Source organism: Mustela erminea, chromosome 1 (assembly GCF_009829155.1).
Source record: "Mustela erminea isolate mMusErm1 chromosome 1, mMusErm1.Pri, whole genome shotgun sequence".
NCBI classification, from domain to species: domain Eukaryota; kingdom Metazoa; phylum Chordata; class Mammalia; order Carnivora; family Mustelidae; genus Mustela; species Mustela erminea.
The window spans coordinates 104,268,910-104,289,354 of record NC_045614.1 but is presented as its reverse complement, the minus strand read 5'-3'; the positions used below and the strand labels follow the sequence as shown (position 1 = coordinate 104,289,354).

Genomic DNA, 20,445 nt, shown 5'->3' with positions numbered 1-20,445 from the left:
CCAGTTTTCCCCATACCATTTATTGAAGAGACTGCCTTTTCCCCATTGTATATGCTTGCCTCCTTTGTCATAGATTAACTGACCACAGAAGTGTAGGTTTATCTCTGGAGCTCTGTATTCTGTTCCACTGATGTGTCTATTTTTGTGCCAGAACCATTCAGGTTTGTAGTGTATCTTCACATGTGGAATTGTGATACCTGCAGCTTTGTTCTTCTTTCACAAGATTGCTTTGGCTATTCAGGATCTTTTATGGTTCCATACAAATTTTAGCACTATTTGTTCTAGTTCCATGAAAAATGCTGTTGGCATTTTGACAGGGACTGTACTAAATTTGTAGATTGCTTTGGGTATTATGAACATTTTAACAATATTAATTCTTCTAATCCATGAGCATGAAATAGCTTTCCATTTATGACTTCTCTTCAATTTCTTTCATCAGTATTTTATAGCTTTCAGAGTATAGGGCCTTCTTGGTTAAGTTTATTCCTTAGTATTTTATTCTTTTTGGTACAATTGTAAATGGAATTTTTTTCTCAATTTCTCTTTCTACTACTTCATTGTTAGTGTATAGAAACACAACTAATTTCTGGGTACTTTTTATCCTCCAATTTTACTAAATTCATCTATTACTTCTAGTAGTTTTTTGGTGACATCTTCAGGGCTTTCTGTGTATAGTATCACATCATCTGCAAAGAGTAACAGTTTAACTTTTTCCTTACCAATACGGATGCCTCATCAGGGAAATGAAAATCAAAACCACAATGAGGTATCACCTTACACCTGTCAGAATGGCTAAAATAAAAAAGACAAGAAATAACAAGTGCTGGTAAAAATGTGGAGAAACAAGACTGCTTGTGTATGGTTGGTGGGAATGTAAACTGGTGTAGCCACTCTGAAAAACACTATGGAGGTTCTCAAAAAATTAAAAATAGAAATACTACATGACCTAATAATTCCACTACTGGCTATTTACCCCAAAGAAATAAAAACGTTAATTCAAGAAGATACATGCAGCCCTGTTTACTGCAGTACTATTTACAACAGCCAAGATATGGAAGCAATCCAAGGATCTATCAATAGATGAATGGATAAAGAAGATATGTATGTGTGTGTGCACACACACACACACACACACACACACACACACACAGAGCAATATTATGAGGCCACAAAAAGGGATGAGATCGTACCACTTGTAACAGCATGGATGAACCCAAAGGGTATTATACTAGGGTGAAATAAATCAGATGAAGAAAGACAAATACTGTATGATTTCACATATATGTAGAAGCTAAGAAACAAAATAAATGAATAAAAATACAAACAAAAAGCAGAAATAGACCTATAGAGAACAAACTAATGGTTGCCAGAGAGGAGTGAGTGGGGGGAATGGGCAAAATGGAAAAGGGAGTGGTAGATAAAGGCTTCCAGTTATGGAATGAGTAAGTCACAGAGATAAAAGGTATAGCACAGATAATACAGTTAATGGTATTGTAGTAACACTGGATGGTGAATATGGTGAGCACAGGGTAATGGATAGAGTTGTTGAATCACTGTTCTATACCTAAACTAATACAACACTGGGTGTCAACCATACTCAAATAATTTTGTAAAAATAAGTAATTACTGTAATTAATTGGGACCTATTGTACCTAAAAAATCCATGAGTTTATAACAATAACCAAAAAATTAGATATCTGTCCTCCTTGAGGTAGCTAATAAGGTAACCAAATGTGGTAATTAAAAGAATAAATCAAGCACTTTGTTAAAGTAACTAAACAGCTCTAGCTGATAAATAAAAGCTATATTTAATGTAAGATTCAAGTTAATCAATAAAGATGGGATGACAGAATTAGAGAACCAGCATTTCGCAATTCCTAATGAAATTACGAACTCCTCTGTAAAACCATTAGATGAATGGTTGGAGGGGGATTAGATCTTACAGGATCAAAATAACACAAAATAAAGTTACTATACAAAGTAACAAGTAGACTGGGAAAGGGGGAGAAAATTTAACTTTACAGTGGAGAAATCATACTGTCATCTTTCTAATCCAATGTGGCCACCTCATCTTCACACAGAAGCCTTACAGCATTAGCAATGAATGACTGGATAACCAAGTATTCGGTGAATCCTGTTGCAACATGAAGTATACGTACCACCTATGATTGAATTTTATCAGTTGAAATTCTATAGGATAACTAACTTTATCTCTTCAGTAAGTCATTGTCATTAAAAGAAGGCCTTGCTCTAGACTGAAAGACCTGAGAGACATAACAACCAGATGCAATGCCCATCATAGACAAGATGCTACTTTATAAATAGGTGGCAGAAGACATTTTTAGGACAACTGGGGACTCCTGAATATAGAGTGGGTAATAGATGATATTTAAAAATTACTATTAGGCATGAAATGAGATGATGACTATAATCTACTTAGAAAGCTCTTGTGGGGATTTTTTAGTTTTTTTTTTTTTTAAGACATTTACCCACAAAAATAGGGAAAACAGAAAAGCAAATAACAGCAACAAAATTTTGAAAGCTGGAAGATGGTTCGATGAATAATAACTAAGTGTACCAAGGCCAAATCTTACTATGGAAATAAGTAAAAATCTGAGTTCATGAATTTACATTACATGATACTCAAAGGGCTCAAGGATTTATACCAGTGAACCATAGAAGTGGGAACCAAAGTGGGAGAAATGACTGTGGAAAGAACAGGTAGATCCCAAAGTGCCTTCCCCAATTCCATGCCCTTTTGGGACTGCTTCCACACATAAATACAAATAACTAGAATTTTATTTTATACTCTGAGGAAGTAAAACAGGGTCTATGCATAGGATTTACCTGAAAGTGGAAGGCAGAAGATTAAATGAACATATACACACTGAATATTGAGATCCCTGGCAACTAGTTCCCAGCAGACCCTTACCCCTCTGCAGGAGACTGACATCGAGACTTCTCTGGAAATCATACCAGCTAAAAAGATTCCAAATAACCTAACTCTCTGGTTGTTCCTCAACAAATCGTCCAGACTTCAGAGAGGCACATAGTCAACAAAGTCCTAACTATGTTCTTGAGAGTGTCCAAACAGGCTTTTAGTCCTTAACTTGTAATCAGAATAGATTACCAGATAGCCAAGAAAAAACTCTTGACTCAGCAGTTCTCAACATTGCCTGTATATGGAAATCACCCAGGAAGCTTTTCAAATATTGATTCATGGGGGACACCTAGGTGGCTCAGCGGGTTAAGACTCTGCCTTCAGCTCAGGTAATGATCTCAGAGTCCTGGGATCGAGCTCCACATTGGGCTCTCTGCTCAGCAGGGAGCCTGCTTCCCCTCTCTCTCTACCTCTCTGCCTACTTGTGATCTCTCTCTGTCAAATAGATAAATAAAATCTTTAAAATATATATATATATATGTATATATATATATATATATATGTATATATAAATAATAGATTCCTGGATCCCAACTCCATTTAATTACTCTAGGGTAGAACCTATGTATTAGGATTTTGTTTTAAATCCCTGTGTTATCGTCACAGGCAGCCAAGTTTAAAAACCATAGCTCTAACGCTGTATCCATGAAGAAAGAACAGGTTTACATGTATAAATATTCAGCAAACAAAAAGAAACTCCTGGAAATTTAATATGTGTTAACAAAACTAAAGTATTCAATAGAAGGTTTGGGAGATTAACTGAGAAAATCTCAGAGAAAGCAGAGCAAAAACACATAAAAAATTTAAAAATCATAAAATCAGTCCAGAAATTCCAGAAAAAGAAAACAGGAAAATTGGAGAGGAGCAATACAAAAAAACGTCAGTAATAAGAAAGACTCCAACAGCAATGATGAAACTAAACAACGCTGTTAAATTCTTAAGGATAATTATTTCTAATCTAGAAACTACAACCCAACCAAACTATCAAACAAATGTGAGGATAAAGACATTTTCAAACATGCACAGACTCACAAATGCTTCATTTTCAAGAAGTTACTTGAGGAATTATTAAGTTCCATTTCTCAAAGCTTACTAATGGCCTTGCTCAAAAGTCTGTAAAATCACTGGGAAGCTGAACCCAGGCTATGACGCAAGACTCCACATTCAATTCATCTTATCCTATCCACGGAGATTTCAACCAGAGACAATTTGAGCTTTCCTTTTTTGATTTTTATTAATTACTAGTCTTTTATTTTTTTACTGATTTTTATTAATGAGAATACATAACATATTTTGGGAAAAATACTTACATTAGAATACCTAATGATAGTCTAGGATATATATTCAAATACTGAATTAAACATATATTAAAATGATAAAGAGAAATAAACTGAATCTAGATTTTCATAGTAAAACCTCTTTCATTTACAAAATTCATCATTCATTAAAAACTGGTATGATCACATAATGTTGAAATTAAAATTAAGAACTTTTGGCAATGTATCATTTCACATTACAATATTGTTTACTAACCTCTGATTCATCACCCTTCTCTCTATAAGCAGTAGCAATACTGGTCTGAACAGCCTTAATCCATGCCTGGCGCAGCTTTTCAGAATCTGCCTGAAGCATACAACTTCTAAAAGGAAATAACATTGTTTTCTCAGACACTAAGTTAACCCCCCTCCAAATAATAACAAGGTTTACTTTGCTATTTAATAATTTTCTAATAAAAAGCAACTTCTTTTGAAATGTTTTATTTCAACTATCTTTAGGACATAGTATGTTCATGAAGAAATCAATAGAAATGAAATAAATTGTCTATTAGGAAAAAAAATCACAAATCCCTGAACATTAAAATTTTTTTTTAATTTACCAAATATAACACTAATTTTTTCTATTGGATAGAAATATAAAATGATAGTTATCAGAGAAATTGATCTGATATATAACATCAGTTCATAATCAAGACAGCTAAAAAGTTTTCATATGGCCATATCAATAATCTTTATAGAATTTAAAGAAAATGATATTGGGTAGAAGTTACATAAATATCTCATAATACAAAAATACATAAATATCTCACTGTAATACTTATAATCATTAATTATTAAATTTACTTTTAAAGCATGTTTTTCCCTCTCTACCATAATCACAAGTAAAACACAATGTTTTATTTTACAATGTTCTATACTCTGAAAAGTTCTTTAAAATAAATGATAGAAACTTAAAAGCAACTCTCATTCTTTAGAACCACTTACTTTGTTGGAGAGACTACTTCAAAACAGAAGCGTCGTTCTATATCTTCACAGTGTTTCACTGTGCAGAGCCTGAGATCTTCCACTACCACAGTGGGGTTATCCTACAATAAGGAAACAAAACTCTCATGTTTATCAACTTAGTTTTTAAATACTACTGCCAATACCAATAATAACATACTTTAAAATATCACTTGGAATAAATGGTCTAATTTTAAAGATTTATATTTATCTCATTTAGGATTAGAGATAGGAGTTATCAACTCTTATATAGATGTAATAAAGGTAACTGTGTCCTGTTCATAATTTTATCTGTCTCATAAAATGGCTGTACAAGGATTAAATGGAAGTATATGTAAAAAGCTTAGTCTAACACTTGGCAATTAATTAATAAGTTGCTCAATAAACATTAGCTTCCTACTAACTTTAATTTTCTTCCATTTTCTTTCACATCCATTACTCTCCTGGTTACCCCACACACACATACACATATATAATAAAATCTACTTTCCTCTAAAAAAGAAACCTTTAAGAGTCAAGTTCTAAATAACAACAACAAAAAATAATAAGCTTATCTATTCGTCTTAAAAATACCCAAGAAAATGAGGAAGCTTCTATCATTTTTCTAGTACTTAATAAAAATATAAACTCAAAACCAAGTTTATCAGAGCAGAAGAAACCATGAACTAACTAGGACTTGTATGGAATAAGCCTGTTAGCACAGAAACAAGCAAATAAAACTTCAGATTTATCTCAAGAGCAAAGTGAGCATTTGAAATGGACAGCTGAGGGGCGCCTGGGTGGCTCAGTGGGTTAAGCATCTGTTTTCAGCTTGACTGAGATCCTGATCAGGTTCAGTGAAGCCCCTGCTTCTCTCTTTCCTCCTACTCCTGCTTTCTCTTATATCTCTGTCACTATCTTTGTCTCTCTCTCAAATAAATAAAATCTTTTAAAAATAAATAAATGTATAGTTGACTACGTCATTCACAAAGACTAACTAGGTAAAAATCACCTATTAACTAAGGGTTTTTTTTCCCTAATTATTTTTAACATTCTCAGGTGCCATGTAATCGTGGTACGTCTTTCCGATAAATAAAAATTCCTCAACCTTAAAAAAAGGTTCCGGAAAAGAGATGTATAAAAACAGCATTAAAAAATTTAGAGGTTTCTATTTAAATTACTTCAAGCTTAAATTTTACTGTCATATTTCACATTTCCATATTTATCACCTTTGCCCTAGCGTTATGTTTCTCAAAAGGCACCCTTTCCTTCAGTCTCAAAATATACTGTCGAAAAAAAAACAAAAAAAAAAATACTGTTCAATGGCAGTATTGTTCCTGTCACACACTGGCCAAAGAAATAAAGAAATGAAAGTAATAATCCTGGGACACAGAAACACCTGTCTTAAAACCAGGAGTTAAGAATTCAGGATTCAAAATCACTCTGCTTATTTTAAGAATCAAAGGTTAATACTTTCCACTTTTGAGTCCTCTTATACATGACTAAACATAAAATTAATAAAATAATGTTGCATACACGAGCATTTAAAAACTTCAGTGCTTTATCAAGATGAACAGAGAACTGAAATGGGGGACTCACTGGGTTTTCATTTAATTAACAAAATACCTACCTTAAACTTTTTCTGGTAAACCAACTGATTGTTCTGTATTGAAAACCAGCGTCTAAATAAATAAAAACAGATTAAGTTCTCATAGACATAATTTAGGTCAGTTGTTAGAAATGAAATATTTGGGAAAGCACTAGAAAATCAGTTCATAATAATTATGTTTTGAGAAGTGCACTGTTTTGTTTCATTTTATATGGACTAATGTCAATGAGATAACTACTGAAAGTAAACAATAATTTTAAACAGTTTTAAAACCACAGACTAGGAAAATAAAGTTACTGTATTTTGATTCATTTTCCGTCAGAAATTTATATCCTAACAACAGCTGTTATCCTTTACACTATCACCAAATAATTGTAAAAAAGTAAAAATTAGTTTTTTTGAGGTTACTCAAAAATAACTAAAAATCTTTCCCCCAAAATAATTGCTTGAATTATCAAGTAGAAATAAACTTATATTTTAAAAGACGATCCATTTGTATACAGCAAAACACTGAACTAAATGGTGCTTTGTCTATAACCTTTGCACAGCTAATTCAGCAAGTGTTTGATTTGTTAAGCAAAACAGGAAATTAAATCATTTTAGAACTGATATCAAGTAAGAGATAATCGCCAATTCACTCGACTTCACTTTAATATAAAATACTTATAAGCAGAATAAAAGTTATTACTAAAAATGATTCACCTATTTATATTGTTCTGCTTGTTCTTATAAGTTATTAGGCAAACAATTTACTTGCAATCTGTTTTAGAAGAAAAAGCTAACCTATGTATGGCATATTTACTAATTCTTATTTATTAAAACAGTAAAAGAAGCTAAAGACTTACAAAAAAAAAATTAACAGCCAAAAGCCATTCATAAAAAGAAGCAAAAATTCTCATCAAGCATGAAAGGTAAAACTATTTCAGTCATTATTTTAAAATTAGTTTCACGTGAGATGATTTCTATTGTAAACATTAGTTATTAATCTATTAGCAGATAGAGATTCTACCTTTTCATTGACTAATACAAAGCACTAGAAAATGTATTTAGACATACTTAGATTTCTATTTTAAAAAATTAAGTTAATTCTCCAAAGCTATGAAAATTATTAGATGCTTTTCTGTTTTAAACTAGACAGACTGTTAGGTCTTCTTGCTACTTCAAACGGTATCACCTTTACCATTAAAATAGAGATCTGTTAAATAAGCATCTAGATAAAACCAAGTGACTTGCCTCTAATACAAATCATTAAGAGGAAGGCTAGAAAAGGAAGAACTTCTGGGTTTCTTGGCTTTGGTACACATAGTTGGTTAGAAATGTTAAAGGAAACACCTATAAACAAACAAAATGGTGCAGCCCTGCCACATGGGATGACATGCAATGGAAACAATCTCTGATATTGATCAAAATGTTTTTTTTAAAATCATTTGAAGTAGAGTGAACTATACTAATAACAACTCTTATGTTTTACAGTATAGTAATCATACATAATTCTATGAAAAACTATAGTTTTATTGCACAATAGAAAACACCCACATAACCGTGTAAACTTTTCGTGCTTCTGGGATCTTTAAAAAATAAATTTCTATTGAATTGCTGCATCTTAGGATAATAACCACATTAAAAAAAAAATTTTTTTTTTTTTTTTTTTTTTGGTCAGAGAGCATTTCCTCTGATTATTAACTTTATAGATCGTATACGTTTCTGAATCCCAATACGTTTCTGAAACCCAGGTTTCCCTACCATCTATCTGCTTCTGGGTGACTCTCTCACATCATCACTTTTTTGTACACTCAGGGAAGACACTACAAATTCATCTTAATTTTGACATTTCCTAAGGAAGAAAATCATAATAAATCCTACACAGAAAAAAAATTTTCAATTATTAAAATCTATGCATTATATGACACTGTCTTCCCTCCTCTGCCATTAAAATAAAGAAAAAAGAGTCAACTACACTCATTTACATTGATCAAAACTTTAATTGGATGAGTAAGATGGAATGTAATTTTTTAAACTGCTCCTATGGGATAATACTAGCTATTATTAACATTTCTAATAAAAGGAAAAAATGAGATGGTTCATAGCCTATGATGTATAGGATAAGTTACTTATTTCACGCTCACGCTACCTGTATTTTGGAGCTACTTTAAAAAACAATAAGGGCACCTGGCTGGCTCAGAAGGGGAGCCAAAGGAGGAGTGTGCAGCTATCTATCTTGAGGTCATGAATTCAACTCCCACGTTAGGTGTAGAGATTACTTAAGTGAACTTTAAAAAACATTTTTTTAAGATAATTAAATAATCAAAAAGACCAACTTTAGAAAGCACTGAGCTGATTACTACACTATATCCTACAGAAACTGACCACAAAGCCAAAATATAAAAAGACTATTTTTTAAACAGCAAAATTTCTTGGTTCATTAAGAAAAATAATACACCACTTTATATCTATCCCAAAGTGAAATAACTCAATAAAGATTTTAGGCCAAAATACTAAATTCATAAACAGTTAGATATTATTGATATTTAAATACCTATGAGAGCTTTAGGATAACAAAACATGGTGGGAGTAAAGGAAAAAAATGTATTAAAAAATAAATCAAGTGTCTTTTTTCATGTTTAATCATTAGTCCTAGAACGGCACTTGAAACCAAAAATAAAATGTAAAAGTCAAACTTCTAAATCTTAGATTTCTCACTAAAACTATAAACATGAAATTCATATATGTGCCAAGTAGGTGAACATTTAACAAAATTAAAAGCTTCAGCATGTACACTACTATCTTTCAAATTCAATTAAATTTGTCCCAAGAAATAAAGACCAAAATATTTTTTAAAAAACCTCTAGGAAATGATAATTTGTATTTTCAATAAAACTAACATGATTATTAGCAAAGGCGCTAATTCCTAGTTACTGTTTAAAATTTTGAAAAGTGTTTACTGGCTTATTTTCCTCAAAAAAATAAAAAAGATACAAAGGCATTCATATTACTTACTCATCTATATCTTTGAGTTACAATAAATGTATCAAATTAAAATATATCAATTAAAATTGATATATTAAAATATATCAATTAAAACATATTGAGGCAATTGGCAATGCAAAGATAATTCCATTCTTCAAATGAAATATGTATATTTTCTTTCCAATTTAAAACATGAGACATTATATCCATTGCAAGTAATCCAAATGAAATGCAGGTTAATTATGAGCTTTCTCGTGCCACAGAGGAAACTGGAGTAAGGCAGAAATGAGGGGAAGGAAGCCATTTGGTACCTGATATGATCGGGCTTTTTCCTGTCATGTGAAAAAATGGGGCAGGATTAAAACATAAAGGAAAGGTGGTAAAAGAATGAAAACGCAAATGTGCAAAATAAGCAAAGGACTAGCATGATATGAAAATAAAGCAAGAATTAAAGAAACAAGCTTAAGCTCAAACCTAACAAAAGAGTCAAAAATATCTGTTGTATTTTGCTCTCAAATATATACATGTATGCATTTACACAACTCTAACTCTTAGGAATCTGAAATGCTAATATTTTAGAAATATTCAAAAATGTTCTTCAATTATTATGCTATGAAAAGTTCTGGTAGGACTTGGCACACTTGGGCATACCTCTACTTATTTTCTCCCTCTGTGTTGATAGCTATAAAATAAAGTACTTCTCATTTTAGTAAGTTGCTCCTAAAAAATTAAGGGCAATAATCACTATAGATATATCTTCATAAAGCTGAAACAAATGAAACTCTTCATAAGGGAAGTAGGATCACTAATTAAGAATTTCAAAGATTATAAAATATTATTAGGCAAATAAACCTACCTCCTACCTGCTCTCCCCCTTTTCATCATGACAGCAGACAAAGGCCACACATAAGCAGAATATCTTTAATCTATCATACACTTATTTTAAAACAAAAAGCCAATAAAAACAAAATTTGTATCTGAGCTAGCAGCATATATAATACTTTAAGAAACTGTACAATACATTTTAGGCTTTTAGTTATATTTTCTACTTCAACACAATCTGACTATAGCATGTAATAATTCAGCTTATTTATTCATTTAACCAGTTTACTACTAAATAATCTAAGCACTTAATTATTTTCCTTATTCATTCATATATATGTATATAGGTACAAATATATATATATATAGGTATGAATAACCCATCTGGCCTTGATTTGAGCCTGAGGTGAAGTTGCCACATTGAGAAAATGGCCTGATATGGGAAGATAATTTTGGTAGATCTCATGTGTTTTCAGAAAAACATGTATTATAGACATATAAAAATCCTGAGACACTGCAAACTAGAAATCTGAAACCAAGAGACAAATTCAACAATTCACATAAAACATAAAGTGTCTCACTCCTTACATTCTTTCAATCACATCACACAAAATATGATCTCTTTTGTTAAAATTCAAATTAGAGAATGATGCTTAGATTTTATGAAGCCCAGGGACAGGTTTTTAAACTACCTGGGAATTCCTAATCAAATTCACATTTCTGGGGCGCCTGGGTGGCTCAGTGGGTTAAAGCCTCTGCCTTTGGCTCAGGTCAGGATCTCAGGGTCCTGGGATTGAGCCCCACATTGGGCTCTCTGCTCAGCAGGGAGCCTGCTTCCTCCCCTCTCTCTGCCTGTCTCTTCTCTGCCTACTTGTGATCTCGGTCTGTCAAATAAATAAATAAAATCTTTAAAAAAAAAAAATCACATTTCTCTCAGGAAATAAGTCTTTTCTAAAAGTTGGTTTAAACGGGTGATGGGGATTAAGGAGGGCACTTGTGGTGAGCCCAGCACTTTTAAATGCTGGATCACTAAATTCTATACCTGAAACTAGTATTATGATCTATGTTAATTGGAAATGAAATAAAAACAAACAAATAACTAAATGTTGGCTTTCAAAATATTACATGCCACCATTCCATCAAACTATAGATAATGGCGAATTTGTCATCATAGGATTGGTACCTTATAGTGACAACAAAAAGTGTTCCCTAAAACTAATCTACGGACAATCTAAAGAAGATAATTAAAGAGTAGGCAGAAAAATCTTTATGCTTGCAGAGTTGGGATCCTAGATTTTTAAAGGTGAGGTACAAATACCACAAATATATCTTTTATTTGAAGTCTAATCAAATATATGAACTCAAGCTGGATAGAAAACTAATTAGAGAAGAAGGGCAGATTCTACAGTCATATATAGGTAAAGGGAAGGTATTTGCAAGTATTTCCTGAGATTAGATTTTTTTATAAACTTCATATAAGAATTTTAGGTTACATTCTGAAATTTTAAGTTGAAAAGCAGAAAAAAATTCTAATTAACATTTAACAGATTTTTCTTCTCCCTTTCACCATTACAGACCTATAACCTAGAAAATATCTAAAACTTTTGTTATAAGCTTTTGACTTTTGTTTTCTGTGAAAAGACTACTATACAATGTTTATATACTATATTCCTTAGAAGTCTGCTTTTTACTGGTATTTTCATGAAAACATTCTTTTTAAAGGCATATGAAAATGAAAAAATCTGTTCATAATCTTCCTAATAATGTAAATAGTCTAGGAGAACTATTTTTTTAATAGTTCTTAAGTTTTTTTTAAATATTTGACATATTCTGCTTTATCAAAGGAAAAATTTATATGGAATTTCCATAGCAAGCTAAAAAAAAAAAAAGACAGGTTCTAGGCCTCGGTATTGTCACAGACCAGCTGTGTGACCTTCAAAGAGCAACCATCTCTCTGCACCTTCATTTCTTTACTAAAAATCAGGGTGTTGAAATATGATCCATGATTCTAATGAGTAACTGTCATCCACTACAATTAGTTGGCATCTCCTTTAAAAAGCAGGCTCATTTCCAAAGGCACTGTCTTTCCACTTTACAAATGGAAGGTAAGAGAGGCGCCTGGGTGGCTCAGTTGTTAAGCATCTGCCTTCAGCTCAAGTCATGATCCCAGGGTCCTGGGATGGAGCCCCACATAGGGCTCCCTGCTCAGCGGGGAGTCTGCTTCTCTCCCTCCCTTTGCTGCTCCCCGGGCTTGTGCGAGCTCTCTCTTTCTCTCTGTCAAACAAATAAATAAAATCTTAAAAAAAAAAAAAAAAAAGGAAGGTAACATATCTACAACTGAGAATTTAATAGTTATTCCCTACTTGCTTTTAGTTACATTTTATTATCTATGCCAATTAATAGAATTCATGAAACAAGTAATAAAAAACAAAAGGTCCATGTTTAAATCAGAATTAATTTTCTCCTATTGCCCTAAATGGCAATGCAATTTTCCACTAACACTTACTGTGCTTCATTTTGAAGTCTGAGATCATTTCTCATTGGAGTAGTCCAGGGAAGATCTTTCATTTCTTCTTAACATAATGGTATAGTTTCTATGGATTTACTGTATTTTCACTGTGTTAAACTTTAAGTAGGTTGTTTTGAAATCTGAAGGTTAAAATTCAATTCTAACATTACCTCATGAAACTGTACTGGTTGACAAATCTTTATTTATTATAAAAAGTGACACAGTATTGTTTTATTTTAATTTCCTATTCTGGCCGTGGAAATTTGCCAGGAAAAAGTTAAAACTGTCTTAATTTAAACAGCTTAGAAAACAGAATTTTAATTTTTCATTTTCATTTTACAATGGTAAAAAACACTACTCTACCCAGACCACCTTAATTGATCCTTCTGTATTCCTTCATTATTTCATAAGTTCTACATAACTCAAAGAGGTTTAATATCAAATATAATCACTTTCTATTTATATTCATCCTCATGTAAAGAAAAATTATATCAAATAAAAACCACCTCATAGAATTAAGTACCTGGCAATATCAAATACTAGGGAAATACTCAATAAATCACTGACATTTGAAAACACCAGTGAATGTTTGTTCCATATAATCTCATCACCTAGAAATCAAAATAAGTGCACTAGGAATCCACTTTAATACATTAAATATTCAAGCATACAGTTTCCATTTAAATTAACAAAAATATACTAAATTAAATTTACCAAGAAAATTCTATTTATTTTGCTAATGTCCATTTTAAAAAAAACAACAATCTTCTCTATCATTAAGTGAATTCATGTCTTGTTCAAGAAGCAAATGAAACATACACATTCAACCAATAACGTAAACCAATTCACCGGAACCCAATGTTACTCTCAATTATTACAAAATTATTCTAGCTACTTTGTTGTTGTTGTTGTTGTTTTTGCAAAAACAGAGGCATCCTTAAATAAAAGACTAATCACTACTATTTGGAAAGATGATCCTGATCCGACACAATCTTTTTTTATGCTGTAATGTCTGAAATTATTTTACTTTATTGTATTAATACACAGAAAAGCATAATAAAATACTTTTTATATTTATATAAAAGACATTTATATGATTAATACTTTGTAAAAATTAGATTAACAACAACAAAAAGCAACATTTTTGGTAGCCATCAAGTTTAGAATAAAGGAGCACCAACTGCTACAGACACTCCACATATAAAAATAATCTCATTTCCTAAAAGTCCTGGTTAAAGTTATTGCAAAGATCAAAAGACCACAATCACCTAGCTTAAAAGATCATAAGCAAACACTAAATTAAAATGTACATAAACATCACACAGAGAAGGAACCCAAAGGGGAAAAAAAAAATCTTGCCTCCTGGTTTATATTTTGCTTAATTTTACCCTTTAGAATTAGTGCTATCAATGGACTGAGTTCAAGAAAATTATTATGGACTGTGAATTTAAAGAATTATGAAAGAGCTGTCAAATCACAGCGAAGGTCAGAAACAACATGGCAAGATCAAGACTAGTATTTGAAATATATTACCTGTTCCAAGTTTTGAAGGCATTGCTGGCTCGTTTGAACAGATATCCTTCCATAACAATGCCATTTGCAGCATCTACATTATATTCTAACTTAGAATCATCACTGGAGAAATCCTAAACAAAATAAAAAAGGTCATATGATTTGATTAAGTCCCCTACACAAAAAATTTATTGTAGGGAAACAGCTCAAGACAGAAAAAGCTTTGTATTAAACAGAAAAGCTTTGCATTAAAACAGCTACATTAACAATATTCATAAGAAAAGAGGAGACCTAAATGTTAGATAATAGAAGAATGCTTCAACATATTAAGGTGTTTCAATTCAATGTCTTGTTATACAATAATTATTATAATGACAATATTAAAGCACAGATGATTACATAGAATATATTCTGAAAGAGAAAACAGTATGTTATACGCACAGTGATTAAAGGCACAAAATATTATGTATACAAATAGACAAAAGGAGCAAATAAATACTATGCATGTTATGTTTAAAATGTTTCCATTTCACCCTAATATTATATTATGATGTGTGTGCTAACAAAAAAGGAATATAGATATATTTAAATTAGGATTACTTAAATCTACTACAATTCTCTGAGTATATTACTATTATGGTAGTTTTTTAAGTTGGTAGAACATGCAACTCTTGATCTCAAGGTAGTGAGGTAGAGCCCCATGTTGGGTGTAGAGATCATTTAAAAATAAAAAATCTGGGGCGCCTGGGTGGCTCAGTGGGTTAAGCCTCTGCCTTCGGCTCAGGTCATGATCCCAGGATCCTGGGATCGAGCCCCACATTGGGCTCTCTGCTCAGCAGGGAGCCTGCTTCTCCCTCCTCTTCTGTTTGCTTCTCTGCCTACTTGGGGTCTCTCTTTCTCTCTGTCAAATAAATAAATAAAATCTTTTTTAAAATAATAATACAAATAATTTTTTAAATTTTAAAAAAATATAAAATCTTGGGGCACCTGGATGACTCAGTTGGTTAAGCTTCTGCCTTCAGCTCAGGTCATGATCCCAGGGTCCTGGGATGGAGCCCACATTGGGCTCCCAGCTCAACAGGGAGTCTGCTTCTGCTTCTTCCCCTCCCTCTGGGCCTCCCCGCCAACTCATACTCTCTCTCATGCTGTCTCTCTCTCAAATAAATTTAAAAAATAAAAAATAAAATATTTATTGATGAACTTACAAAATAATTTGTACAAACTGAAAGACTACGGCTATTTCCAATTTTAAAACTCTAAAAATCAGTCTCAGAACTTTCAAAATTACTTCTGGGCCAATAATCAAAGTTAGAATATTATCCTTTTAGAGAACAGCAAACTCTGTCTTGAGAAAGATTTTGGCAGAAGCTACATGACCATCTGCCAAGAATGCTGGGATGTGAGGGTCCTCCCCTAGAGGGGAGGCAGAGTGAGAATCCACCTAGGGGCCTTCCAAATCTAAGAGTCTACAAAGATGGAATATGGAAACAGAATAAATTCAGAAAAACAAAATTTATTAAAAACAACAACTCGGCCGACAGCTCTCAAAATTTAACCATAAAAAACATGCTAATCCAAAATAATCAAATGAAACAGAATTTATAAACGAATTACTACACTTTATCCTGCTTTTTCTTTAAAAAACAAATCAGGAACACTTTAATTCCCTCAATTAAAATTTATTTGAAGCTGTAATTTATTTAATTAGGCACACAAGATTATGTAACCAATTGATTTAACTGAGTATAAAATTCTAAAGGTTTCATTTATAACACTGGAAGTTTTTTAATTACTCTGATTCTACTTAAAACATTAAAATATAACCTCCTTGAAGTACAGTACATTTTTAAGTATTTTTCTAATTTTCAACTACATTTCCTGAAATAGGTTAAGTCTTTAATTTATTGTTAGTATCAATTAATATAGTATTTAAAATGTGACAGATTATGTGATTTTATAATGAAAGTAGTAACAATGCCTAAAATATATATTATAATTTAAATATATTGATAGCTGACAAATCAGGAAGGAATACTCAAAGGCTAAAGATTAAGTGAAAGTAGGAGGCTTGAACAGGTAAGCAGATGAAGGAAGCCAGATTTCACCTTAAGGGCATTTCCCTCATCAGAATTTGAAGCTTTTTCGTGGGAGGCCCAGGGAAGAGAAGGCAAGACTAAGATAGCCAATAAAGAGAATTTAATAGAAGCTTTCCCTTCTGAAATTGTAACCAAGACAAGAATGCAAGACTAAGATAGCCAATAAAGAGAATTTAACAGAAGCTTTCCCTTCTGAAATTTTAACCAAGACAAGAACGACCATTATCACTTCAAGATTATGTTAGAAGTCCTAGGGGCACTTGGGTGGCTCAGTCAGTTAAGCAGCTGCCTTTGGCTCAGTTCATGTTCCGAGCCCCGCATCAGTCTCCCTACTCAGCAGAGAGCCTGCTTCTCCCTCTCCCTGCTGCTCTGCCTACTTGTGCTCTCTGTCAAATAAATAAATAAAATCTTTTAAAAAAAAGAAGAAGAAGAAGAAGTCTTAGCCAACAAAATAAATAAGAAGTAAGGAAAGAATTGGAATCAGAAAGGAAGAAACTATTATTTGCAGATGTTATGAGTTTGTACAAAAAACATCCAAAAAGGGGCGCCTGGGTGGCTCAGCGGGTTAGAGCCTCTGCCTTCAGCTCAGGTCCTGATCTCAGGGTCCTGGGTCCTGAGCTCAGGCTGCACATCAGGCTCTCTAATCAGCAGGGAGCCTGCTTCTTCTTCTCTCTGCCTGCCTCTCTGCCTACTTGTGATCTCTATCTGTCAAATAAATAAATAAAATCTTTAAAAAAAAAAAAAACTACATGAAAATTAAAAACATATATATATCCCCCAAAAAGGCTTATATCCAGATGATATGAAGAATCTTATCAACAGTTAGGCAACCTGATGGAAAAATGGAAGAAAAACTAGCAGACATTTGACAAACAGGATATCCAAATGACCAAAAGGCAGAAGGAAAGGTACTTGAGCTCATTAGTAACTAAAGCATAAATTAAAACCACAAAGAGATATCAGTATCTACCCACCAAAGTTAGCAAAAATTAAAAACTCTCACAATACCATCAGGTGGCAAGGAACACTGAGAACTCACACACAGTGCTTTCTATCAGGAATGGTAATAGCATTCTGAAACGTAATTTAGCATTATCTACTAATACTGAACATATATATACCTTCTGAACCAGCAGTTTTACTCCTAGATATAAATCTACCAAAAATATATACACATATCCAAAAGGCATGTACATGAGTGTGCATAGCATCATTGTTTCTTTAGTTGATCAATTTCAATTCATGAAAAATGTAAATAATTACATTAGGTACATTAGACATACTTTCCCTTAATTTTTATGTGACTAAAACATTTTCTTTTCTTTTTTTTTTTTTCCTTTTTTTTTTTTTTTTACCTGTAATGCAGCCTTGTGTCAGCATTTAAGGGCAAAAAAAAAAAAAGCAAAAATATCATTACTTTCTATACAGCAGTAACTGACTATTATTTAAAATCAAGTAAATTAATCTTAGATTTAATAATCTACTACTTTTGGATCTTCAGTAAAACACTGAGCTGTATATACAACAAGGAAAGACATTAAAAGATACTTAATATTCATTAATTCATTTTAAGCAAAGAGTCGCAAGTTTCTAAAAATACCACGATCTCTCATTTTAATTAGAAATGATTGGTCCCGGGGCGCCTGGGTGGCTCAGTGGGTTAAGCCGCTGCCTTCGGCTCAGGTCATGATCTCAAGGTCCTGGGATCGAGTCCCGCATCGGGCTCTCTGCTCAGCAGGGAGCCTGCTTCCTCCTCTCTCTCTCCCTCTCTCTCTCTCTCTGCCTGCCTCTCTGCCTACTTGTGATCTCTCTCTGTCAAATAAACAAATAAAATCTTTAAAAAAAAAAAAAAAAGAAATAATTGGTCCCTTGGGGCGCCTGGGTGGCTCAGTGGGTTAAGCCGCTGCCTTCAGCTCAGGTCATGATCTCAGGGTCCTGGAATCGAGTCCGGCATCGGGCTATCTGCTTCCCTCTCTCTCTCTGCCTGCCTTTCCATCTACTTGTGATTTCTCTCTTTCAAATAAATAAATAAAATCTTTAAAAAAAAAAAAAATGATTGATCCCAATTTTTAACAATCTTTCCATGGTAATGTCATTAACATGAGTTACCCAACCAAAAATGAGTCTAACTTTAACTTTAAACAAAACAAAACAGGGAGTTAGTCTTACCTAACTATAACTGGAAATAACTAAATTAAAGATGATCCAGTAGAAAATCTTTCCCTTAATAAATAATGTTTCTCTTTGAATATTAATAGCCCACCACCAATAAAATTTTCCTTACTTATATTACTGACTTCACTTGAATTTTTTTCTTTTATGCCAGGCTAGTTCACCAGTATTTTAAATTCTTAAAAAACCATAACGAAAGTTGATCTGACCGGTCAATACCACAGGAACAGATTTCTTAATGCAATGCTAGAAGGCATCTTTTTTTTTTTTAGGGGAACACATGAATAAGGTGCCCCACTATTACCCATTATGCAGTCAAGTTTCCCACATTTGGGGAAATTCTAAGAGTCAGCACATTTGGAGTCAATGGATAAGCCTCACCCTGGGAAAACCACTTTTGTGATCATGATATCTCTTCCCCTGCCAGGTAAGTACAGAAGGCATCTTGTCACATACTTTTATTAGATTCAACCTCCAATTATCTCCTTTTATTTTCAGATTACCACACAAAAATATCACTAAATATGTAAGACAAAATATTATTAGGTTGAGTTTCACGTTAGTTGTATTCAAAGCTCTTCACACACAAAAATAAAAATGTGTCAGATTAAATTTTCATTTTAAAAATACATTTTTCAAATTGTTTAGCTAAGCTCAGGCAAATTAACAAGAAATGCACGTAAAATGCCATTATCACATGAGAGAAGTCAAGGGCTGCCTTAGAGTAACTATATCTGTTAAGTCCACTATACTACACAACCACATTGATGCAAAGATGTTCTCCACCACTCCCTCTGCTTGCCCGCCCCCAACCCAAACCCTACCCCCTCTTACTCAAAGGCTTTACACGGTTTGGTGATATCCTAACTGAAACTTTAAATAGCAGTTTAGAGTCTAAGGGCCATTTTTAAATTAGCTAAGATCCTATGAGATTGGGGTGCCTGTGTGGCTCAGTTGGTTAAGCATCTGCCTTTGGCTCAAGTCATAATCTTGTAGTCCTGGGATGGAGCCCTGCTCAGTAGGGAGTCTGCTTCTCCCTCTCTCTCTGTTCCTTCCCTCTGCTCATGCTCTTTCTCTCCCCCTCTCTCTCAAATAAATAATAATCTTTTTTAAAAAAATCTTTTGAGATTAATGTTTTTGCAAAGTGGTTCAAAAACATGGCTTTCGGGCGCCTGGGTGGCTCAGTGGGTTAAAGCCTCTGCCTTCAGCTCAGGTCCTGATCTCAGGGTCCTGGGATTGAGCCCTGCATTGGGCTCTGCTCAGCATGGAGCCTGCCTCCCGCCCCCCTCTCTCTGCCTGCCTCTCTGCCTACTTGTGATCTCTGTCAAATAAATAAATAAGTCTTAACAAAAAAAAAAAAAAAAATGGCTTTCAAATACTGTCTGATCATCTAAAAAATATTTTACTTTTCACAAAAAAAGGAGGAATTTATCTACCAAGTTCAATTACTACAGCAACTTAAAGGATTTGTTCCAACACAATAGTATCTTGCTAAAACCAGTAATTGAACAATTCTATAAAATGGGAATTACTCTCCTTTAACTTTTCCTGTCAAGTAC

At 33.0% G+C, this 20,445-nt stretch overlaps 1 protein-coding gene and 1 non-coding gene across 8 annotated transcripts in view; both read right to left on the bottom strand.

The window, feature by feature from the left end:
• ACAP2 (ArfGAP with coiled-coil, ankyrin repeat and PH domains 2) overlaps positions 1–20,445 on the bottom strand; it is a 146,962-nt gene that overhangs the window by 26,325 nt on the left and 100,192 nt on the right. For 2 of the 7 annotated variants that reach the window (XM_032337278.1, XM_032337308.1), the window contains exons 10-15: positions 18,070–18,081; positions 14,640–14,752; positions 10,087–10,107; positions 6,830–6,881; positions 5,203–5,303; positions 4,475–4,580 (exon numbers count right to left, since the gene is read on the bottom strand). In XM_032337278.1, coding sequence (XP_032193169.1) covers positions 4,475–4,580; positions 5,203–5,303; positions 6,830–6,881; positions 10,087–10,107; positions 14,640–14,752; positions 18,070–18,081 — 405 coding nt within the window. The remainder of the gene's footprint in view (positions 1–4,474; positions 4,581–5,202; positions 5,304–6,829; positions 6,882–10,086; positions 10,108–14,639; positions 14,753–18,069; positions 18,082–20,445) is intronic. The other 5 variants (XM_032337285.1, XM_032337317.1, XM_032337298.1 and 2 more) reach the window with 3 other exon arrangements.
• Positions 19,156–19,321, bottom strand: LOC116580926. The gene has a single exon (XR_004281834.1). It is a non-coding gene; the product is annotated as a U1 spliceosomal RNA (small nuclear RNA).